Genomic DNA, 20593 nt, shown 5'->3' with positions numbered 1-20593 from the left:
TAAGCAATATTTTATATAAAGTTTTGCAAATAAGAGTAAATAGCAACACAAAACACAGAAATAAGATAATTCATATTTGAATAATATTCTACAGGGCTGCAACAACAAATCAATTAAATAGTTACAAATCGATTACTAAGAGTTAGGGTTAGGGTTAGGGTTAGTAACGAATTTCATAATTGAATCGTTGTGTCACGCGGCGTGGAGACATTTGATTATTTAAAAAAAAAAAAAACTTAAGTTGAGTGTGGAGTGAACACACTTTGTCTCACGCACTGAGGTTTCTAGCAGAGTTTGGCACCTAATAGACAGGGCGGAGCAAAAAAAAAAGGAATGTACTGTAGAGGAAAGATACGTGGTGGAGGCAGAGAAATCCGTAGTCAGGTAATTGTCTTCCCTGCTGGGACTTGGTGCACGTCTCCTAATGGTATAATCAACATCCGTACACGCGTGTACTATTTACTTTAACACTGTGACCACGTGTTTGCGCTTAAATTATATTTTATTTTGTGTTTGTATGCGTGTGTACAGCGCCCGTGCAAAGCAAAATCAAGTCTCATTAGAGACGTTAAAAATCCATTTTCTCTCTCTGCTCAAGGCTTAACCTGCTCTTTGCTTGCTGTGTGTGTGTTAATTTAATAATTGTTAATAATTAATAAATTATTAAATAATTAAAATTGTTGCCTACAGAGGCAAATAAATATACATTTACATTTACATTTAGTCATTTGGCAGACGCTCTTATCCAGAGCGACTTACATTTTTATCTCATTACACATCTGAGCAGTTGAGGGTTAAGGGCCTTGCTCAAGGGCCCAACAGTGGCAACTTGGTGGTTGTGGGGTTTGAACCTAGGATCTTCCGAACCGTAGTCCAGTGCCTTAACCACTTAGCTCCCTTGCCAACTCCTGCCAACATGGTAACAGCCCGCAAACATGAACTAAAAATTTTATAAAATCTGCAGCATTTAATGTAATAATCCCCACAAACATAATACATGTCCCACAAAGATCACATTACATTTGTGTTAAGTTATTATAATTTTGAAAGCTGAAGATTTTCACCTTCCCACAAATAAAAAAAAAAAAACCCTGAAAATGTAACAGAAACTGCTATTATGTTTCAGAGGGGACAAACTACTGTATTGGGCTACAGCAAGCAAAGAAAACAATAAAAATTGATTTAAAAACCCTTTAAAACATCAGCTAAACATGCAAGGATGGTTCTGAATCATTAACTTTGTGGAAGAAATTTTGCTGGAATGGAGATCAATGGAGATCACATAAACACTTGGTGAACTGCCATTATGAAAGATTGTACAGTAGAAATCAGCACTACAGTATGTTAAATAGTGAAAGTAGGAGTATTTCTAAATAGACAAAGTGACAGAACCTTACAGGATTGCCACTAAAACTGTGTAGCCATGAGAGAACCACTAATTAGTGATAATAATCAGAAAAAAAGGATTAAATTTGCTAGGGAGCATAAAGATTGGACTTGGATCAATGGAAAATGGTCTGATGAGCTTAGATTATCGGTATTTTAGAGTGATGGTTATTGAATTAAAGAGTATGTGATTTTTTTTGTGGGTGTAATTTAAAAAAAAAAAAAAAAAGTTCAACAAACTCAGATGTAATTACCGTCTTCCACTCCCTGTCTTTGCAGCTCTGAAAACAACAAAAACTCATTAGATACCATATGCATATATACAGTCCTGCTCATCATTATTGTCACCCCTTGTTAAGATGTGTTCTTAGGCATCTAATAAATTAGTTTTTCATTTAAAAAAATATAGTACCTTTATACTATTAACATTATAAGATCAATTATTCAGTGGGGGAAAAAAACTTAAGATTTAAACTTAAACATTAAGATTTTCCTTTCTTTCTTTCTTTTTTTATACATGAAATCAGTAAAGATCTTTCTAGATCCCTCAATGTCCTGGGTTCTCTCTTATGCACTCTCCTCCTCAGCTCACCCCACAGGTTTTCAATTGGGCTGACATGTGAGGACTAATATGGCCACGAGAGGAGCTTGATTTGTATCTGTCAAACCATTTCTGTGTAGATTTCGCCACACGTTTTGGGTCAGTATCCCACTGAAAGACCCAATGACGACCCACCTTCAGCTTTCTGACAGAGCCCATCAGGTTTTGTTTTAAAATGTCCTGGTATTTCAGAGAGTTCATGATGCCATGCAAGGTTCCCAGTGTCTTCGGAAGAGAAACAGGCCCACAGCATTCACACTGGGCATGCTCATCTTTTGTTTTACACCTGACACAGACAGAGTTTGTTGCCAAAAAGCTCTATCTTAGTCTCATCTGACCACAGTAAACAGTCTCAGTTGAGGTTTCAGTAAACTCCAGACATTTATGTTTGTGATTGCAGGTGAGAAAGGCTTTTTCCTTCCATGCCTCCCTAATAGCTTGTTGGCATGTAGATACTGTCTGTTTATTGGGTGTTTGTGACCACAAGATGCCACTTTTTGATGCAGGTCCTTAATAGTGAGGTTTTAAGATTTTTTTTTAATTTCTCTTACCATCCTCTTCACTGTGCATGATGGCAGGATAAACATAGGTCCTCATCCAGCCTTGTTTGTTACTGTACTGTTCTAGTTGTTTTAACCTACTTAATGATTCCTCTGACAGTAGATGTGGGCAAGTTTAGGTGAGTGACTATTTATTTATTTTTTTTGTAGCCGTTGCCTGACTCAGGAAGGTCAACACACTGACCTTACTTGAATGGGCTGTTCTCTTGTCTTTTGTTGAAGAGTGAATAAGAAAAATAGGCCTCTGTGTAACATCATATTTATACCACAGGGAAACAGGAAGTCATAAATTATTAATTAAACATTTGTAGATACTCTGCTCAACTTTATAAACTACTGTAAAAATTACAAGAATTCGCCTAATACATTTATTTTTACAGAATTGTTAGAGGTGCCAATAAATTGTGGAACTTTTTTTTTTTGTCACAGATTTTTTTGTATTTCTTTTTAATTCACTTGAGTTAAAGGTGAGTTTTTCCTTAAATCTTTAGTGTGATATTATGCTTTTGCAGTAAAAAATAAATTTATTAAAAGCCTACTGTAAATACACATCCTAACCAGGAGTGCCAATAATGGTGAGCAGGACTGTATGACTTCATGTGTACACTATTCTATACACTACATGGACAAAAATATGTGGACACCTGACCATCACACCAAAACCATGTATATAAATATAAAGTTGGAATTGCACATGTAAACAAAGGCCTGTGTGCAGCTGGTTGCCCATAAACACCTATTTCATTCTGCTCTGAACACAGTTTTCATGCTGATGCTTTTTCCAAAGTCAGGTTGGATCTCTGTAGTGAGTGGTGTAACAGAGGAAAGGATTTTTTTGCACTATACTGTATGCTTCAGCACATAACATTTACGAGTGAGTTGTCTTGTCACTTTTTAGCTAAGCTCTTGTTGCTTATAAAATCTTTCATTTTACAATATTAGCACTAACTTGCTGTTCACACTAGTGTGCAACAAGTAACATCCAAGTACCATCCATTCATCTCCAATAAGAAGGAGTCATGGCCAATGACCAAAATGTTGCCCATCTCATACACTTTACCACAGGATATGAAAATAGAAAGATTAAAGATTGATCATTTGTTTTTGATGTTTATTACATAATATGTACAGTATATTTGTACTAGCAGCACAACCTAACTGTACTAATTATTATGTTGTAAGTACACAGTTTCAAAGACATTTTATAAATGTCAGGCTACAATAAATCCACTTTAAAGACTTTTATTCCTGACTTAAGCAGTACATATGAACAAATTTCAGGTAGGAACTAGAGATATGAGGAAGGAGCTATCCCCAGAACTCTTTTCTCCATGTAGTGTCCATTAAAATATGACATTATTGCTCATGTCATATGTTAAAACGATACTTTATATCAGTTAATTATTTGCATTTTCTGTAATTCTTTGTATACCCAAATTAAATAGTTAAAAAGCAAAAACCTTTATTCTTACCTGCATATTCCCTCTCCTTTTGAAGCTCTGAGGCTGAAAGACATAAAATTGGTTTGAATATTTTGTGTAAATTACATAAATGAAAGTATAAGTTGATTAAATAGTGGAGTATATTGAAAAGGAAAAAGGACAACACAAATCAAATTGCATTTATGAAATGTAATTGCCCTCCATATACATTTGTTAAACAATTAATCAAACATCACAAAGGACAACAACCTAGCAAACAGGTAATGTTTTTCCCTGGAATGTTCCTCCCCAAATATCAGAGCCAGTAAATAAAATCTACACCAAACAAAAGAAAAAGCAAATACAATGACAAAAGTCTTTGTACGGTTCCCCATAAATCCTCATCATTATTATTATGAGATTTACCATGTTATATAACAGTATATGTGATATTGTAATAAAATGTATATTAAAACACATTAATTATTTATTTTTCATTTATTAAACAAAAATCAAACAAACAAATTCTCTGCAGCAGCTGGTTTTTACTCACAGTAGGCAACAACTGGTTATGGCTCTTTACAGGATGCAGGGGTGTTTTTTGTTTGTGTGTTTTTTGCCTGTCACTTGAGTCCAGTCACAAAGTTTAATTACAATAAACAAATATATAAATCTGACTCTCCTCATTTTTTTACAGTGCAGCTTAGTAATAGGTTTTCTTATGTTCCATTAATGCAGCTATAAGACATGGGGGTTTGCAGTACATTATTATTGCTAGTCCCAAAACTAGATAAAAACGGGAGGGTTGTGCTAGGAAAATCTAAATATATTATTATATAGCACATTATGTATCTTATAATAATAATAATAATAATAATAATAATAATAGTGATGATAATAATATGTGATGGTAAGCTGAAAGCCATGACCAAGAGGCCTGGTTGCACAGCAAACTATGCCAGCTGGACCTGCAGCTCTTGCTATATACTGTACTGAAGTCAGAAGTTTACATACAACTTATCCAAATACATTTAAACTCAGGGTTTTTACAATTCTTGAGATTTACTCCTAGTAAGCGTTCCCTGTCTTAAGTCAGTAAAAATCACTACTTTATATTGAGAATGTGAAATGTCTGAATATTAGAAGAGAAAAAGATTTATTTCATTTTATTTATTATTATTTCATTTTATTTTCATTTTATGTTGTTGTTAACTTTGCTACAATGTTGGATGCATGCTTGGGGCTCACTGTCCTTTCGGAAGACCCATTTTCCACCAAGCTTTACTTCCTGGATGTTTGTCTTAATATATTGCTTTAAAAGATCCATATAATCTTCCTCCCTCATAATGCGCTTTATTTTATTTGTGAAGTGCACCAGTCCCTCTTGCAGTAAAGCACCCCACAACATGCTGCCACTCCCGTGCTTCAAGGTAGGGATGAATTCTTCAGTCTCACCCTTTTTTTCTCCAAACACTAATGGTCATTATGGTCACTGATTAGGCAAAAGGACAGTGCCTCTTTTTTGACATCATATGATAATCTGTAGAAATCAGCTACGATCTCGGGAAAAAATGTACTGTAGATCTCCACAAGTCTGGTTCAGCCTTGTAAGTAATTTCCAAATTCCTGAAAGTAACACATTCATCTGTACTAACGATACTACACAAAAATAATATATTGCTATAACTATATATAGATTGCTTATAAATTATTATTATTATTATTATTATTATTATTAGTGTAAGAATATGTTATCCTTTAAAAAATGAATAAGGTGTATATAGCTTCTGACCTCAACTGTACATATTTGATACTTGTCTTGTGAAATCAGCTGTGAATTTGCAAGGGTTTTATTCTATTTCTAATATACTAATAGCTGTAATTATTTTAAAACCTGCATTAATGATATAAATGATATAAAATGTTTTATATTTCAATAATTTATTCATTAGTTTTACGCTTATACATGTAGAATTGTCTTATGGTTGTTCCAAATTGTCTTGTTGTTCCAAAAAGATGAATGATGTAGTAGTTACAACAATCTAGTTGTAGTTATTACATCATTCATCTTTTTGGAACAACAGGATCCTTTATTTAATTTTTCTTTTACCATTTCCACCTGAGTCCTTTAATTCCAAGGTATGTTTTAGCTGATTTGACTAATATTTTTTTGTTCTTTTATCAGCCAAGCAATTATTTTAATCCATTATTTAAAAAAAAATATTAATTCTTGTTAACTAACAGTGTATTTCTCTTTATTTTTCACATCCTTCCCACTGCCTAATTCTTTTACTATTTAAAGCTTTTTGTTTGACACACTTTGTCTTACTGGGTATTTCCATAACTGTTTCAGAATAACTGAATCAGTGTGTTATCCAAATCCTCTGCACTTCCGCTGCTCTCTTACTGGCTTTATAGACAGTCATGTATAACCCTTATTATAACTTTTGGTCCTGTTATGCTTACCATCACATCTTTCATCAACACAGCTGCAGGTTTTCCATAAACTGATCCTTTAACTAACCTTTTCTCTGCTGGAATTAAAGATTGGACAATACCCTCTGCTCTGATTTACATCTTCTACTTACTGTAACCTTAACAAGACATGAGTGATATTGTCTGTGATAGAGGCATATGCTTTTGGTCGTAATTAGTTTACCGTTGCACAGACTTTATTGAAGGAACCTTTGACATGAATCTACAAGCCTTAGTTTAAAATAGGACTTGTCTGATATACATCGGCTGCAAGATCCTGCATATATTCTCTTCAAAATCTCTCCATCCAGAACCAAAATGTTAATGCATTGAACTGAACTACAACAACTTCCATATAACAAGTTCCCAATTACATTTATAATTAAATTAAGTTACGTTAATGGTTTATGTTGTTTTTCCTACTGTACATTTAAATAATTAGTACAATTAAAAAAATAAAAAGGTTTACTCTCACCTGTTTGTTGCTTCTCCTTTTGAAGCTCTAAGTCTGAAAGAGATGTTTTAATCATTGTGTGTATATTTTATATAAATGAAATTATGTGTAATATGGGAAAAAGGTAAAAGGTCACACAAAACAAATTTACAAATGGAACATAACAGTACAGGACAATGTGGATTCATGGAAATAAAAAAATGTGACTGCATTTATAAAAATGCAGTTACCAGAAGCCTAAAAACACACCTTAACCAGGTGTACCAATAATGCAGTATATGTGGTGGTCACCTACAGTCAAACATAAACTTCTGGAGTTCACTGAAACTTTAACTGGGACCAGGGGCTGTGGTCAGATGAGACTAAGATCAAGCTTTTTGGCAACATATCTGGTTTAGGTGTAAAGTAAAATATGTCTATGCAGAGAGCACCTCATGCCCACAGTAAAGTATGGTGGAGGATCTGTGATGCTGTGGGCCTTGTTTTCTTCCAAAAAGCCCTGGGAACCTTGTTAGGTGCATGACATCATGAACTCTTTGAAATACCAGGACATTTTAAAACAAAACCTGATGGTTTCTGTCAGAAAGCTAAAGATGGGTCGTCATTGGGTCTGTCAGCAGGATAATGACCCAAAACGTGTGGCAAAATTTACACAAAATCAAGCTCTTCTCATGGACATCTTAGTCTCCAGTCCTCAACCCAATTGAAAACCTGTGGGTGAGCTGAAGAGGAGAGTGCATAAGAGGGGACCCAGGACTCTGGATGATCTAGAAATATTGTGCAAATACTGTAGTAATGGTCAAAGATCCCTCTATCTATATTATCCTGAGACATGTTATAGGAGGAGATTAAGTGCTGTCTTGGGGTTATAGAAAGTATTAACATCAGGTGTGCCAATAATTGTGGCACACATGATTTCATTTAAAAAAAAAAAGAAAAAAGAAAAAGAATCTTAACGTGGGATTTTTTTTTTTCCTTGAACAATTTTACTTCAAATAAACATTGGATTTTTATCTCTTTGCACTGTGGTTCTATATTTTTTAAATAAAACATTAATTTATTAGAAGCCTAAGAACACATCTTAAAAAGGGGTGCCAATGATGGTGAGCAGCACTGTATATATGCATATAGTCCCTAATGATTATATATATATATATATATATATATATATATATATATATATATATATATACAAAGTTTGCTGCTAAACTGCTTTTAGATCTTTGTTTCAGTTGTTTGTGATGTACTGAAATATAATCACAAGCACTTCATACGTTTTAAAGGCTTTTATCGAAAATTACATGACATTTATGCAAAGAGTCAGTATTTTCAGTGTTGGCCCTTCTTCTTCAGGACCTCTGCAATTCGACTGGGCTCTCAACCAACTTCTGGGCCAAATCCTGTCTGATAGCAATTCATTTTTTCATGATCACTTCTTGGAGTTTGTCAGAATTAGTAGGTTTTTGTTTGTCCACCCGCCTCTTGAGGATTAACCACAAGTTCTCAATGGGATTAAGATCTGGGAAGTTTCCAGGCCATGGACCCAAAATTTCAACGTTTTGGTCCCTGAGTCACTCAGTTATCACTTTTGCCTTATGGCACGGTGCTCCATTGTGCTAGAAAATGCATTGTGCATTGTTCTTCACCAAACTGTTGTTGGATTGTTGGAAGAAGTTGCTGTCGGAGGGTGTTTTGGTGAGTTAGCCCACTCCCTTGGATGAGAAGCAACCCCACACCAGAATAGTCTCAGCATGCTTTACTCTTGGCATGACTACAGGACTGATGGTGGCGCTCACCTTTTCTTCTCCGGACAAGCCTTTTTCCAGATGCCCCAAACAATCAGCAAGAGGCTTCATCGGAGAATATGACTTTGCCCCAGTCCTCAGCAGTCCATTCACCATACTTTCTGCAGAAGATCAATCTGTCCCTAATGTTTTTTTTGGAGAGAAGTGTTTTTTTTTGCTGCCCTTCTTGACACCAGGCCATGAAGGAACATCACATTGAAGTCTACCAAGAACTCTGTCAGCATGTATATACAGTGCATCCGGAAAGTATTCACAGCGCATCACTTTTTCCACATTTTTTGTCACAGACTTATTCTTAAATGGATTATAATATAGGCTTAAGGTAACATATACTGTAAGCTATGTTTAATTTGCAATTGCCCCACGGGAATGCTATGATATGCTAATTTTAAAAGGCAATATCATGCCTCCATTCCGTGCCTTCATTATAACACATAAAAATTTTAGTTAATTCCAAAACTTAACAGATGGCGTTGTACATTTTTTAAAATGCGTTTATGGGTGTGTAATTAAATTCCATGTAAATGAAGCTGTGGGTGTATTACTTTATCCCTTTAAAAATGTTAAATATGCTCTTAAAATGCATGTTGTGAGTTGTTAAATGATTATTAGTATTAACTGATATCGGAGATTCTATCACAGTCGTAAAAATGGGTAAAAACATTATAGTCAAATAGACACCATTGGCCTTCACGGCCCCTAGTTGAACTACAGAGATTGGTCAATAGATAGATTCACGGATGGATTGTAAACTGATAAGTGAATGCATAATTTTTTATTTTTGGATAAAAATTTGGTTGTAGTATTTCACTTCTTGTGGTTACAGTATTTCGGTCAAGATTTTCAGCTTTAATCCATGTGGTTTGACAAAGGTTTGACATTACTCATTCAGGAATTACAGCAATTTTTACACACACACACACACACACACACACACACACACACACACACACACACACACACACACACACACAAACTAATGTAACAAACTAACAATTATAAACCCAAGGGTTGTTGTGAATACTTGGATGAAAAGTATTTGCAGTCAATGATTGATCCATAGACAACCAAACGTTGTGTTTCCTTTATCAAGATGCTTTGCCTTTAGTGTAGCTGCTTGTTTGTCTGTCTTTCTGTTTTCAGTTTTATATTCAGTAAGTGAAAATCATCTTTAATTGGGTTGAGATCAGTTGACTCTCTCATGAAAAATATCACATTTCTTTGCCATGAGAAACTGTTGTGTACCGTTTACTGTATGTTTTGGGGCATTATTATCATTATCTTATATCTGCAAGAACAAAGCCCTACACACTTCAGAATTTCTCCTATAGTAAAAAGCTACCAAATTTAAATGTAACACAGAGAATCACTGCCAGGCATTGTATTTGCTTGATTTGTTATGGAGTAATGAGGGAAACGCCACACCAATTTTTTTTTTCAATCAAAACTCAAGGACATGACAAAATGTTGTCATAAATAATGGTCACCCCGAATGTGTGTGTGTATGAAAATATATGTAATTCCTGAATGGTTAATAGCACACTTTTGTCAAACATCTTCATTGAGCTAAAGCGGGCTGGGATGGTTGGCAAGATGTGCTGAGAACTGGCAATCCAGGGATTCATTTTATTTTGAGTAATGCGTTGCCCAGGACCCTCTGATAAGTTTATTTTTGACAAGAGTGACCTACCTGACATTTCTGACAAGACCTGCCTCTGTCTGGGTTTTCTTTGTCTGTGTCGTTAGGTGACTTAATGCAAAAGTAGCAGTGTGATCCCAATTTAGATTACATTTTTAGATTTAAAATAAAATGAAAGTTTTAATGACTAAACACTAAACTAGATGACAGAACAGGAGTTTTCACAAAGTCCAGGAGGGGTCCATTTTCTAAAAACCTTATTCTGCAAAAAGAATTCCATTGGCAGAGACGTTAATTTCATTAGCTGGAGAAACAGTGTGTTTCTCCATTGTTCCAAAGTTGAGTCTTTATGCTCCATAGAAAACTGAACTGGTCACACCACCATTTAGATCCAATCCTGTATGTTCTTGTGACATTATGTGTATGAAAATATTATGTTATTTAGCTGTGAATAGATGTGATGTCTACGGTCAACTTTTAATAATGAAATTTCTGACCACTTTCTTACGTGAGGTTAACAGTTCAGCACTATTCTTCCAGCAAACTGCATTTATTTCAAATATCTTATTTTTATTTATTTATTTATTTTTAGCCATGTAGAACATTTCTTGTGTTGTAATGTTTTTTTTTTTTTATTTATAATAAATGACACTGATTATGGTCTACAAAATGGGATATGACACATTACATTTAGAGTGTTATTTCATGTAATTTGCTCCAGTTTAAAGTGCAAAAGGTTAATTCTTACCTGCATTTTGCTTCTCTTTTTGAAGGACTAAGGCTGAAACAATTAAAGTTCATTTGAGCATTTTGTAAATATATAATTTAAGCAGTGCAGTATAGTGATAAGGTAAACTGACAACACAAATTACATTTTAAAATGTAACTGTCCCCCAATATATCTGTTAAATGCTTAAGCAGTCTTCAGAATTTTTTTCTCTTACTTTTTCCTTTCTCACCATTTCCATCAGTCTAGCAAAGTAAAATAATATTTAACATGATTTTATGTTAAATATTCTGCATATACACAAGATAGTGTATTAAGTTAAGTTTAACAAGCAGTAATGCTTATGTTTTGCAGCACAGTGATAATGTGTTAGAAAGCTGGGATCAGATTGGAGGGTTACCCACTCATGTATTTTACAGTTCTTTACAGCAAGAAACCAAAGTCTCACAAAAAAGTCCCAAGAGCTGAAGTGTTCTTTATGTGTTTTAGTATAAAGCAATTATCAAGAACTGCCATTCCATGTCTGTAAACACTCAGGCAAGTATTCAGCATAATCTTTTCTGATTTCTGATGTTTGAGAGGGGGGTATGGGTGTCCAGGGAGACCTAAGAGACAAGTGTCTGAAAATGGAACATGCTATTATAGTTTAGTTATGAGTCACATAAAAAAAAAAAAAATCCTAATCCTACACTTAAGGAAATTTGAAAGCATGTGTCCCTGACAGGTTGTGCGACATGTCTTTGGACTGTAGAAGGAAAGCCATTATTTACAAATGGAGAAAACTTGGAACAGTGGTGAACCTTCCCCAGGGATGGCCAGCCTACCAAAACTACCCCAAGAGCATGACAATAACTCACACATAGCCTCTCTAATAAAAATATATCATAGTACATAATATTTATAGGCTAATTAGGCTTACAATTAAGCTTAATCATATTCAAGGTTAAGACCAAACAATTTGCTATTGGCCTAGACTAATGTAAGGAGTGTCCCAAGTTACCAGAACTATTCTAAATTAAGAAAAACTCCCTAAATTCACCCTACTCCGAGTATACAGTGCAATATACTTCCCCTTTAAAATAACGAATAATTCATACTTATTTTTGGTTACAATAACCTAGTATAATCATTGGATACATGGATATTGTCTATGCATAGATGTCTGTGAGATGTAGGGGAAAATCTGTAAGTCCTGATGTTCTTTTTAGACCATTTGAAAAATAAGCATGATCACAGGAAAGCACAGCAGTCCAGTTGGCTGTGCTCTCTGTAAAGAGGTTGGCTTAAATGAGTGCTGTCACAAACTCTTGATCACTTTATCTATTCACTTGAATAACCACAATCACCATTTTGGAAAAAGTGAAAGGAAAAAGTTTAAGACAAAAGTTTTGGACTACTGACTAAAGCATTAGTTCTTTACTCTGGTTCTGGGAACTCCCCTGGCTTATATTAGCTGATTTACAGCCCTTTCCGACCTAAAATTTGTGCTCAAGCGGTCATGAACAAATTTTAAGATTACCTTTTTTGTAACAGATAACTGCAGTTACTATTGCTCCAACAGCGATAAGACATGCTGAAAGTGAAATGCCAACAACCCACTTCCAAACGCCAAAGACTTTACCTAAAATGCAATATATTAAAATGTACTAAAATTAGGTTAGAATCATATCGACAGAATTGTAGGAAAAACACTAATAAACATAATAAAAAATAATTAATTTATTCTGATACAAAAATAGTGTGTTTAGCAATCATGTTACACTTTTAGTCACCTCATCAAAATGAGTATGGTAAAATGTTCCAACATAAATCCAACATTAAAAAAAAAATATTATTATTGTAATATAGAGTTTTTTCCCTTTATTTCCTCTATATATGACTTACTAGTAATTATGATTTCTGTCTCCATCATGTGATGTTTTTGTTGAAGTCTGCAGTAAAATCTGTTAGAGTCACTATAATCATGAACAGTGATGCGGCGTTTCACACTGAAGCCCTCAGTCTCTCTGTGTATCTGTGTCTCTTCAGCAGGAAGAATGTCTCCGTTATTGTCTAACCATAAAACCACAGGTGCAGGATTCCAGCCTCTAGACTTACATACTAGATTAATGCCTCGTGAGGCATCATAATTCTCCATTGTGATCACTGGTTGGCTTCCCAGAACTATGGTCATGACAAAAAAAAAAAAAGGATAAGTAAGAAATGTTTTCTTGTTTATTCATTATTGTTCATTGATATACAGTAGTATGTTTTTTACATAAACAAAACTTACATTATGTGTGATTTTAAATATACTGTATAATAAAGAAAATGAGTAAAATGTAATTTAAAATTTCAAAGCAGCATGTAGGACAGACTATGTATTTAGATGATCATATTTTGCTTGAGAAAGAAAGCAGCCCAACATCCTTTGACATTTTTGTCATCATCAAGATTAGAGCTCTAAATGAGAGGGTGATGCACTCTGTAGTGTCAATTAGTGTCAAACATCTGTAAAAAATTTAATAAATATCAGCATGTTTGTAACAGAATGAATAATGAAAAAATTAAATAATGAATTTTCATTTAATTGTGAAAATATTTTCTTTTATTTATTTATTTAAACAAAGAAGTACTCTTCATTTAGAAATTAATATTAGGGGACTTAAATTAGCCTTTGTGGGCTCAGAGCCCCACACAGTGCGCTGAAAATACTCTTTTCATAATTGGGGCTTTTATTAAATTATTTACTATAAAATCAGTAAAATATTGAGATACTTAATATCTGCAAGTGCTCAAATTCAGAAGAGATTAATAAAAGTTCTAATAAGTTAGATAAGTTAGATACTGTCTAAATGATAATAATATATATATATATATATATTTATATATATATAATCAAAATTGCCTTTTTTATCTTATATATAGGAAAGACACAGTGTTGACAGTTATTCTTTAAGTCCATCAGACAAATATATCAATAGTAAACATATTTAACATCTGCATACTCTCTTAGGCCTTGTTCACATGGGCGTTAAAATCAAGCGTTTTTCTTGCGTTCGTAGCATCCGGTGAGCGCGGATCAAAAGCCAAGGGTTTTCTACACATAGGAGTCAATGAAAGTGTTCTCACAGGCTTTGGTGACGTGCGTTTGTCCGGCTGTGCGTTTGTCTGGCTGTGTGTTTATACGGCGTTAAAAGAAAGGTTGCATGCAGCTTTTTCTTGGCGTTCAAATTCCAACGAATGCAAGGAAAATGCTTCTAGTGCGTTTTCTTCGCGTTCATTTTACGAATTGGAGGACCGGATATATCCTATGATCCTACTGCTATACATAGGAAAATGCGGAAAAAATCTAAATAAAGATGGTGAACTCAGTAGCGGCGGCGATTTTTTTCTCTCCCTACATCGCCGTATTACGAGAATTTTTAAAACAAGAAGATTAATGTCAAATATAGCAAAATGGTCCATATTGAAAGGGGGCACCTCAAATAAACTACAAGGACTTTCATATCCAGTTTCCGACACTGCATGCACAGGTTAACACACAAACTACAATTTGGGCTGCAGGCTGGCGTTAGACAGAGTCAAATGAACACCAGTGTAGAAGTGAATCATGTGCCACTACAAAACGCAACAAACATCTAGGACGTTCAGAGCGCGCTTGTTTATCCAAAAATTTAACGCCCGTGTAAACAAGGCCTTAAATATCATTTCCCCCAACATTTATTCACAAATGTCCATATTTCCCCATTATTTCTCCCTCACCCAGCCACAAATTTAAAACAAATTGTTCAAACTGTGTTGCACATTTAGTTAATTCCAAATGTGAACATACTTTTATGTTTTTGCCACCCTGTGGCAAAAACATCTCACTTAAATGTTACAGATCATCCCCAATGACATCTAACTCGTAACATATACACCACTGCTCAAAAGCTTGGGATCACTTTCTAGTTCCATGGTTGTTCCTGATTTTTCTTTCTTTCTACGTTGTAAAGCAATGCTAAAGGCATTTAAAATATGAAATCTCCTCCGAACAGTTAATATTAAGATGTATCTACTACTCATAAGGCTGGTAACTGTAAATGAATTTCTCCTCTTCAACTTTAAGTTTTGGTCTCGCTTTTCTGAGTTGGTCTTTATGAGAGACAGTTTTATCATGGTGCTTAATAAGTTTCGCAAAATCACTTTACAATACTGTTTTTGCAAGAACTATTCCACAACAGCTGACCTCTGTGTCTTAAAATTCAATTAAATGTAATTATTCTATTTGTATAGCACATTTAACAATTGTCATTGTCGCAAAGAAGCTTTACACAATTAAAAGTATTATTGAAGTTTGTACGAAACATGAATGTGTATAAATCAAAATTATAAGATTGTCCCTGATGAGCAAGTTAAGGACGACAGCGACAGTGGGAAGGAAACACTCCCTAAAATGGCGTAGGGAGAACCCATCCTCATTTGGGTGATAACGGATAGCAAGAATTGTTTTGCGGATAAAATAACAAATGATGTGTTTAAGTTAATATAGCGTTCAGGGACACCAGAAGTCAGGATAATCAACTGACTGTTGTTATTGTTGTTACATAATTACCTAGTTCCATGTGTTATTTTATAGGTTTGAAATCCCCAGTATTATTGTAAAATTTAGAATTTAGGACGCCTGTTTACTATTGGCTGGCTCATATCACGTTACATCTGTGTCTAATACCTGATACCCAGCCAATCAGAAACAAAATTAGAATTACAATGTTCCCTCCTCCAGCTTCTAATTGGCTGTGACAGTAAACGCGGAGAGAGCATCGAGTTTCCGCTAAAGTTTTTGGTACAAAAATTACACCATAGTTCCCCTCATACAAGTTAAATATCAAAACGTAACTTTTCCCCCCTTGCCAAATATAAAAAAATGTAGTAAGCAGAATTGAATATGTAATACTATTTACTTTCACTCACTACATTTTTGCCACCTTTGCCTGTAAGTAAATACAATGGAAAATACATATTTTGTAAGTGGATGTATGTACAGGCCATTGAGGGTATGAGAAAACATAGGTATTAAAATATTCACTGTACAATGCAACATTGTAGTAATAGGTCTTACCTTCCACAATAACTTGAATAGTGATGTCATCATACCAGGATTTGCCCTCAATGAGACACTTATATTTTCCGTCATCAGAGACTTGGACAGCTGAGAGTTTGAGTGAAGTATTGCCTTCCTGTAGCTTCTCTTTAAACAGTGATGTCCTTCCTCTGTATAACTGAGCCTGATTTATATTTCTGTCTTCATGATCCTCATAGAGATGCACTAATGAACCCATTCCATCTAGCCTCACCCACTCCACAGTCATGTCCACAGCACTGGTGTTGGGTTTGATGAAACAAGGCAGAACCAGGTCTACACCAGCTACAGCAACAAGAGGAGCTTCTGGGCCAACCACCTTAAATTGCTCTTTTCAGCCCCCCACATCCCCAAAAAATAAACAAATACTTTATCAATGTGTGTATTATTATTTTATAAGAACACAGTACATTAATAAATGTACTTTAATTTATGCACTTTTTGGGATGGAGAAGGAAGTCTAACTAATCTGTTGGAACTAAAGTCTGACTAATACCTGCAATAATCACCAAAGTATATATTTCAATAAAAAAGTAAGATATCACATATTACTAATTTGCATCCTTTAAAAACATGTTTTGAAGGACATGTGCCAATGGTGTACACTGTGTCAGAAATGCCAGCCAATTAACCCACTGACTACCCTAAAAGAGCCACTGCACCCATTACCATTATATATTTTTAACTTTTTTGTGTCGGATTACACTAATGAATAATTACATCTAATTATTTACATGAATAACAGAATGAATACTTACATCTAATAACTAAAATACCAACACTTAGAATGACAAGTCATCGCAACAAATAAATAATGCACACATGGCAAAATAATTATTCACACTAAATAAATCATCAAATAATAAATATCCATATCTAATTATGAAAATCCAAACATCAAATGATAAATATATTTATCTAATAATAAAAAAAATCAAACACCTGTTAACAAATCAGCATTAGAATCAATGAAAAACCAACTATTACAGAATAATAATAAAATAATTGAATGTCAGGTATGAAAGAAGAAAAGACAAAAGAAAATTTCACACATTGAATTCAACATCACTTTTTTTTTTTTCTATTTTAAGGTCTATGTGTAGATTTTTTTTTTATTGCAATTTCATTATTTGAAATATTATGGCAAGCCAGTGTCTTCTTGTGCCAGTCCCAAGTCTCGATAAATGCAGAGGGTTGTGTCAGGAAGGGCATCCGACGTAAAACATTTGTCAAATCAATGATGCGAATCACGAATATAATTCCCATACCGGATCAGTCGTGGCCCGGGTTAACAACGACTGCCACTGGTGTTGTTGACCTACACGGTGCTGGTGGAAATTGGGCTACTTTTGGTCGAAGAAGGAGAGGAGGAAGGCGTGTTCGAAAGCAGAGAGAGAAGAGGAAAGGCAAAAGTTTAGGAGTGATAGTAGGGACTTTGAATGTTGGGACCATGACAGGGAAGGGAAGAGTTAGTTCATATGATGCAGAGAAGGAAGGTGGATATACTGTGTGTCCAGGAGACCAGGTGGAAAGGTAGCAAGGCTAGAAGCTTAGTATCAGGGTTCAAATTGTTTTACCATGGTGTGGATAGGAAAAAAATGGAGTAGGAGTTATCCTAAAAGAGAAGTTTGTAAGGAATGTTCTAGAGGTGAAGAGGGTATCAGATAGGGTGATGAGTCTGAAGCTGGAAATTGAAGAAATAATGTTCAATGTGGTTTGCCCCACAGGTAGGATGTGATTTAAAAGAGAAGGAGAAATTAAGTCATAAGTTAGATGAAGTGATGCAGAGCATCCCCAGAGGTGAGAGAGTGGTGATTGGTGCAGACTTCAATGGACATGTTGGGGAAGGGAACAGAGGTGATGAAAATGTGATGGGCAGGTTTGGTCTTCAGGACAGGAATGTACAGTAGAAGGACAGATGGTGGTGGACTTTGCAAAGAGGATGGAAATGGCAGTAGTAAATACTTTCTTCCAGAAGAGACAGGAACATAGGGTGACATATAAGAGTGGAGGCAGAAGCACTCAGGTCGACTACATCTTGTGTCGACGTTGTAATCTGAAAAAGATCAGTGACTGCAAAGTGTTGGTGGGGAGAGTGTAGCCAGACAACACAGAATGGTGGTGTGTAAAATAACCCTGGTGGTGAGGAAGGTGAAGAGGACAAAAGCAGAGCAGAGGACAAAGTGGTGGAAGCTGAGAAAGGAAGAATGTTGTGAAGTCTTTAGGGAGAAGTTAAGACAGGCTATGGGTGGTCAGGAGGGGCTTTCAGTTGACTGGAAAACTACAGCCAATGTGATCAGGGAGACAGATAGGAGGGTACTTGGTGTATCATCAGGTAAGGGGAAAGTGGACAAGGAGACTTGGTGGTGGAATAAGGAAGTCCAGGAGTGTATACAGGGAAAGAGCTTAGAAGTGGGACACTGAGAGGACTGAACAGAGTGGACAGGAGTACAGGGAGATGCAGAGTAAGGTGAAGGTAGAGGTGGCAAAGGCCAAACAAAGAGCATATGAGGACTTGTATGCTAGGCTAGACAGTAAGGAGGGTGAGGTGGATCTGTACAGGTTGGCGAGGCAGAGAGATAGAGATGGGAAGGATGTGCAGCAGGTTAGAGTGATTAAAGATAGAGATGGAAATATACTGACAGATGCCAGGAGGGTGATGGGAAGATGGAAGGAGTATTTCAAAGAGTTGATGAATGAGGAAAACAAAACAGAACAAAGAGTAGAAGAGGTGACTGTTGTGGAGCAGAAAGTAGCAAATATTAGTAAAAGTGAGGTGAGAGGATGAAGAGTGGAAAGGCTGTTGGTCCTGATGACATACCTGTGGAGGTATGGAAGTGCATAGGAGAGGTGGCAGTAGAGTTTCTAACTAGTTTGTTTAACAAGATCTTGGAGAGTGAGAGGATTCCAGAGGAATGGAGAAGAAGTGTATTGGTGCCAATTTTTAAGAACAAGGGAGATGTGCAAAGCTGTGGCAATTATAGAGGTATGAAGCTAATGAGCCAGACAATGAAGCTGTGGGAAAGAGTAGTGGAAGCTAGGTTAAGGGCAGAGGTGAGCATTTGTGAGCAGCAATATGGTTTTATGCCTGGAAAGAGTACATCAGATGCAGTATTTGCTTTAAGGATGCTGGCGGAGAAGTACAGAGAAGGTAACAGGGAGTTGCATTGTGTCTTTGTAGATTTAGAGAAGGCGTATGACAGGGTGCCAAGAGAGGAGCTGTGGTATTGTATGAGAAGGTCTGGAGTGGCAGATAAGTATGTTAGAGTGGTGCAGGACATGTATGAGAGCTGTAAGACAGTGGTGAGATGTGCTGTAGGTGTGACAGAAGAGTTCAAGGTGGAGGTGGGTCTGCATCAAGGATCGGCTCTAAGCCTCTTTTTGTTTGCTCTGGTGGTGGAGAGGATGACAGATGAGGTAAGACAGGAGTCCCCATGGACTATGATGTTTGCAGATGACATTGTGCTCTGTAGCGAGAGCAGGGAACAGGTGGAGGAAAATTTGGAGAGGTGGAGGTATGCTCTGGAAAGCAGAGGAATAGCCGCAGCAAGACGGAATACATGTGTGTAAATGAGAGGGACCCAGGAGGATTGTGAGGCTACAGGTAGCAGAGGTAAAGAAGGTGCAGGATTTTAAGTACTTAGGGTCAACGGTCCAGAGCAACGGAGAGTGTTTAAAGGAGGTGAAGAGGCGGATACAGGCAGGTTGGAATGGGTGGAGAAAAGTGTCAGGTGTGTTGTGCGATAAAAGAGTATTAGGGAGAATAAAATTAAAGGTGTACAGGACAGTGGTGAGACCAGCAATGCTCTACGGCTTAGAGACAGTAGAGCTGAAAAAAAGACAGGAGGCAGAGTTGGAGGTAGCAGACCTGAAGATGTTGAGGTTCTCTTTGGGAGTGACAAGGATGGATAGGATCAAGAATGAGTTCATCAGAGGGACAACCCACGTTAGATGTTTTGGAGATAAAGTCAGAGAGGCCAGATTAAGGTGGTTTGGACATGTTCAGAGGAGAGATGGTGAATATATCGGTAGAAGGATGCTGAGGTTGGAACTGCCAGGCAGGAGGTCTAGAGGAAGACCAAAGAGGAGATTTATGGATGCAGTGAGAGAAGACATGAAGTTAGTTGGAGTGAGAGAAGAGGATGCAAAGGATAGTGTTAGATAGAGGCAGATGATTTGCTGTGGCAACTCCTGAAAGGGAACAGCCGAAAGACAAAGAAGAAGAAGATTGAAACATATTCATATTATTCCTGGAAAGGAAAGGTCTCTTAACAAGACGTCGTGCCAGAATTCCAAAGTCTTGCAACAAAGAAACCCTCAGAAGTTGTTCCAGATCGCCGCCATTGGTAACCAGGCAACCAACGCCTCCTTTCCTTAAAGACGTCATCTCAATAACAGCGCACCAACCAATCAGCAACGCC

The 20593-nt window shown here is 36.1% G+C and overlaps 1 protein-coding gene across 2 annotated transcripts in view; it reads right to left on the bottom strand.

The window, feature by feature from the left end:
- Nucleotides 1–20593, bottom strand: part of LOC128527446 (butyrophilin subfamily 1 member A1-like) — a 37288-nt gene that overhangs the window by 2532 nt on the left and 14163 nt on the right. For both annotated transcript variants that reach the window (XM_053499799.1, XM_053499807.1), the window contains exons 3-9: nucleotides 16152–16502; nucleotides 12953–13231; nucleotides 12588–12689; nucleotides 11090–11122; nucleotides 6919–6951; nucleotides 4020–4052; nucleotides 1641–1667 (exon numbers count right to left, since the gene is read on the bottom strand). In XM_053499799.1, the coding sequence (XP_053355774.1) occupies nucleotides 1641–1667; nucleotides 4020–4052; nucleotides 6919–6951; nucleotides 11090–11122; nucleotides 12588–12689; nucleotides 12953–13231; nucleotides 16152–16502 (858 nt within the window). The remainder of the gene's footprint in view (nucleotides 1–1640; nucleotides 1668–4019; nucleotides 4053–6918; nucleotides 6952–11089; nucleotides 11123–12587; nucleotides 12690–12952; nucleotides 13232–16151; nucleotides 16503–20593) is intronic.

The sequence above is a fragment of the Clarias gariepinus genome, chromosome 1 (assembly GCF_024256425.1).
Source record: "Clarias gariepinus isolate MV-2021 ecotype Netherlands chromosome 1, CGAR_prim_01v2, whole genome shotgun sequence".
Lineage (NCBI taxonomy): Eukaryota > Metazoa > Chordata > Actinopteri > Siluriformes > Clariidae > Clarias > Clarias gariepinus.
The sequence above is the reverse complement of the archived record's forward strand: the minus strand, read 5'-3'. Positions and strand labels throughout refer to the sequence as shown.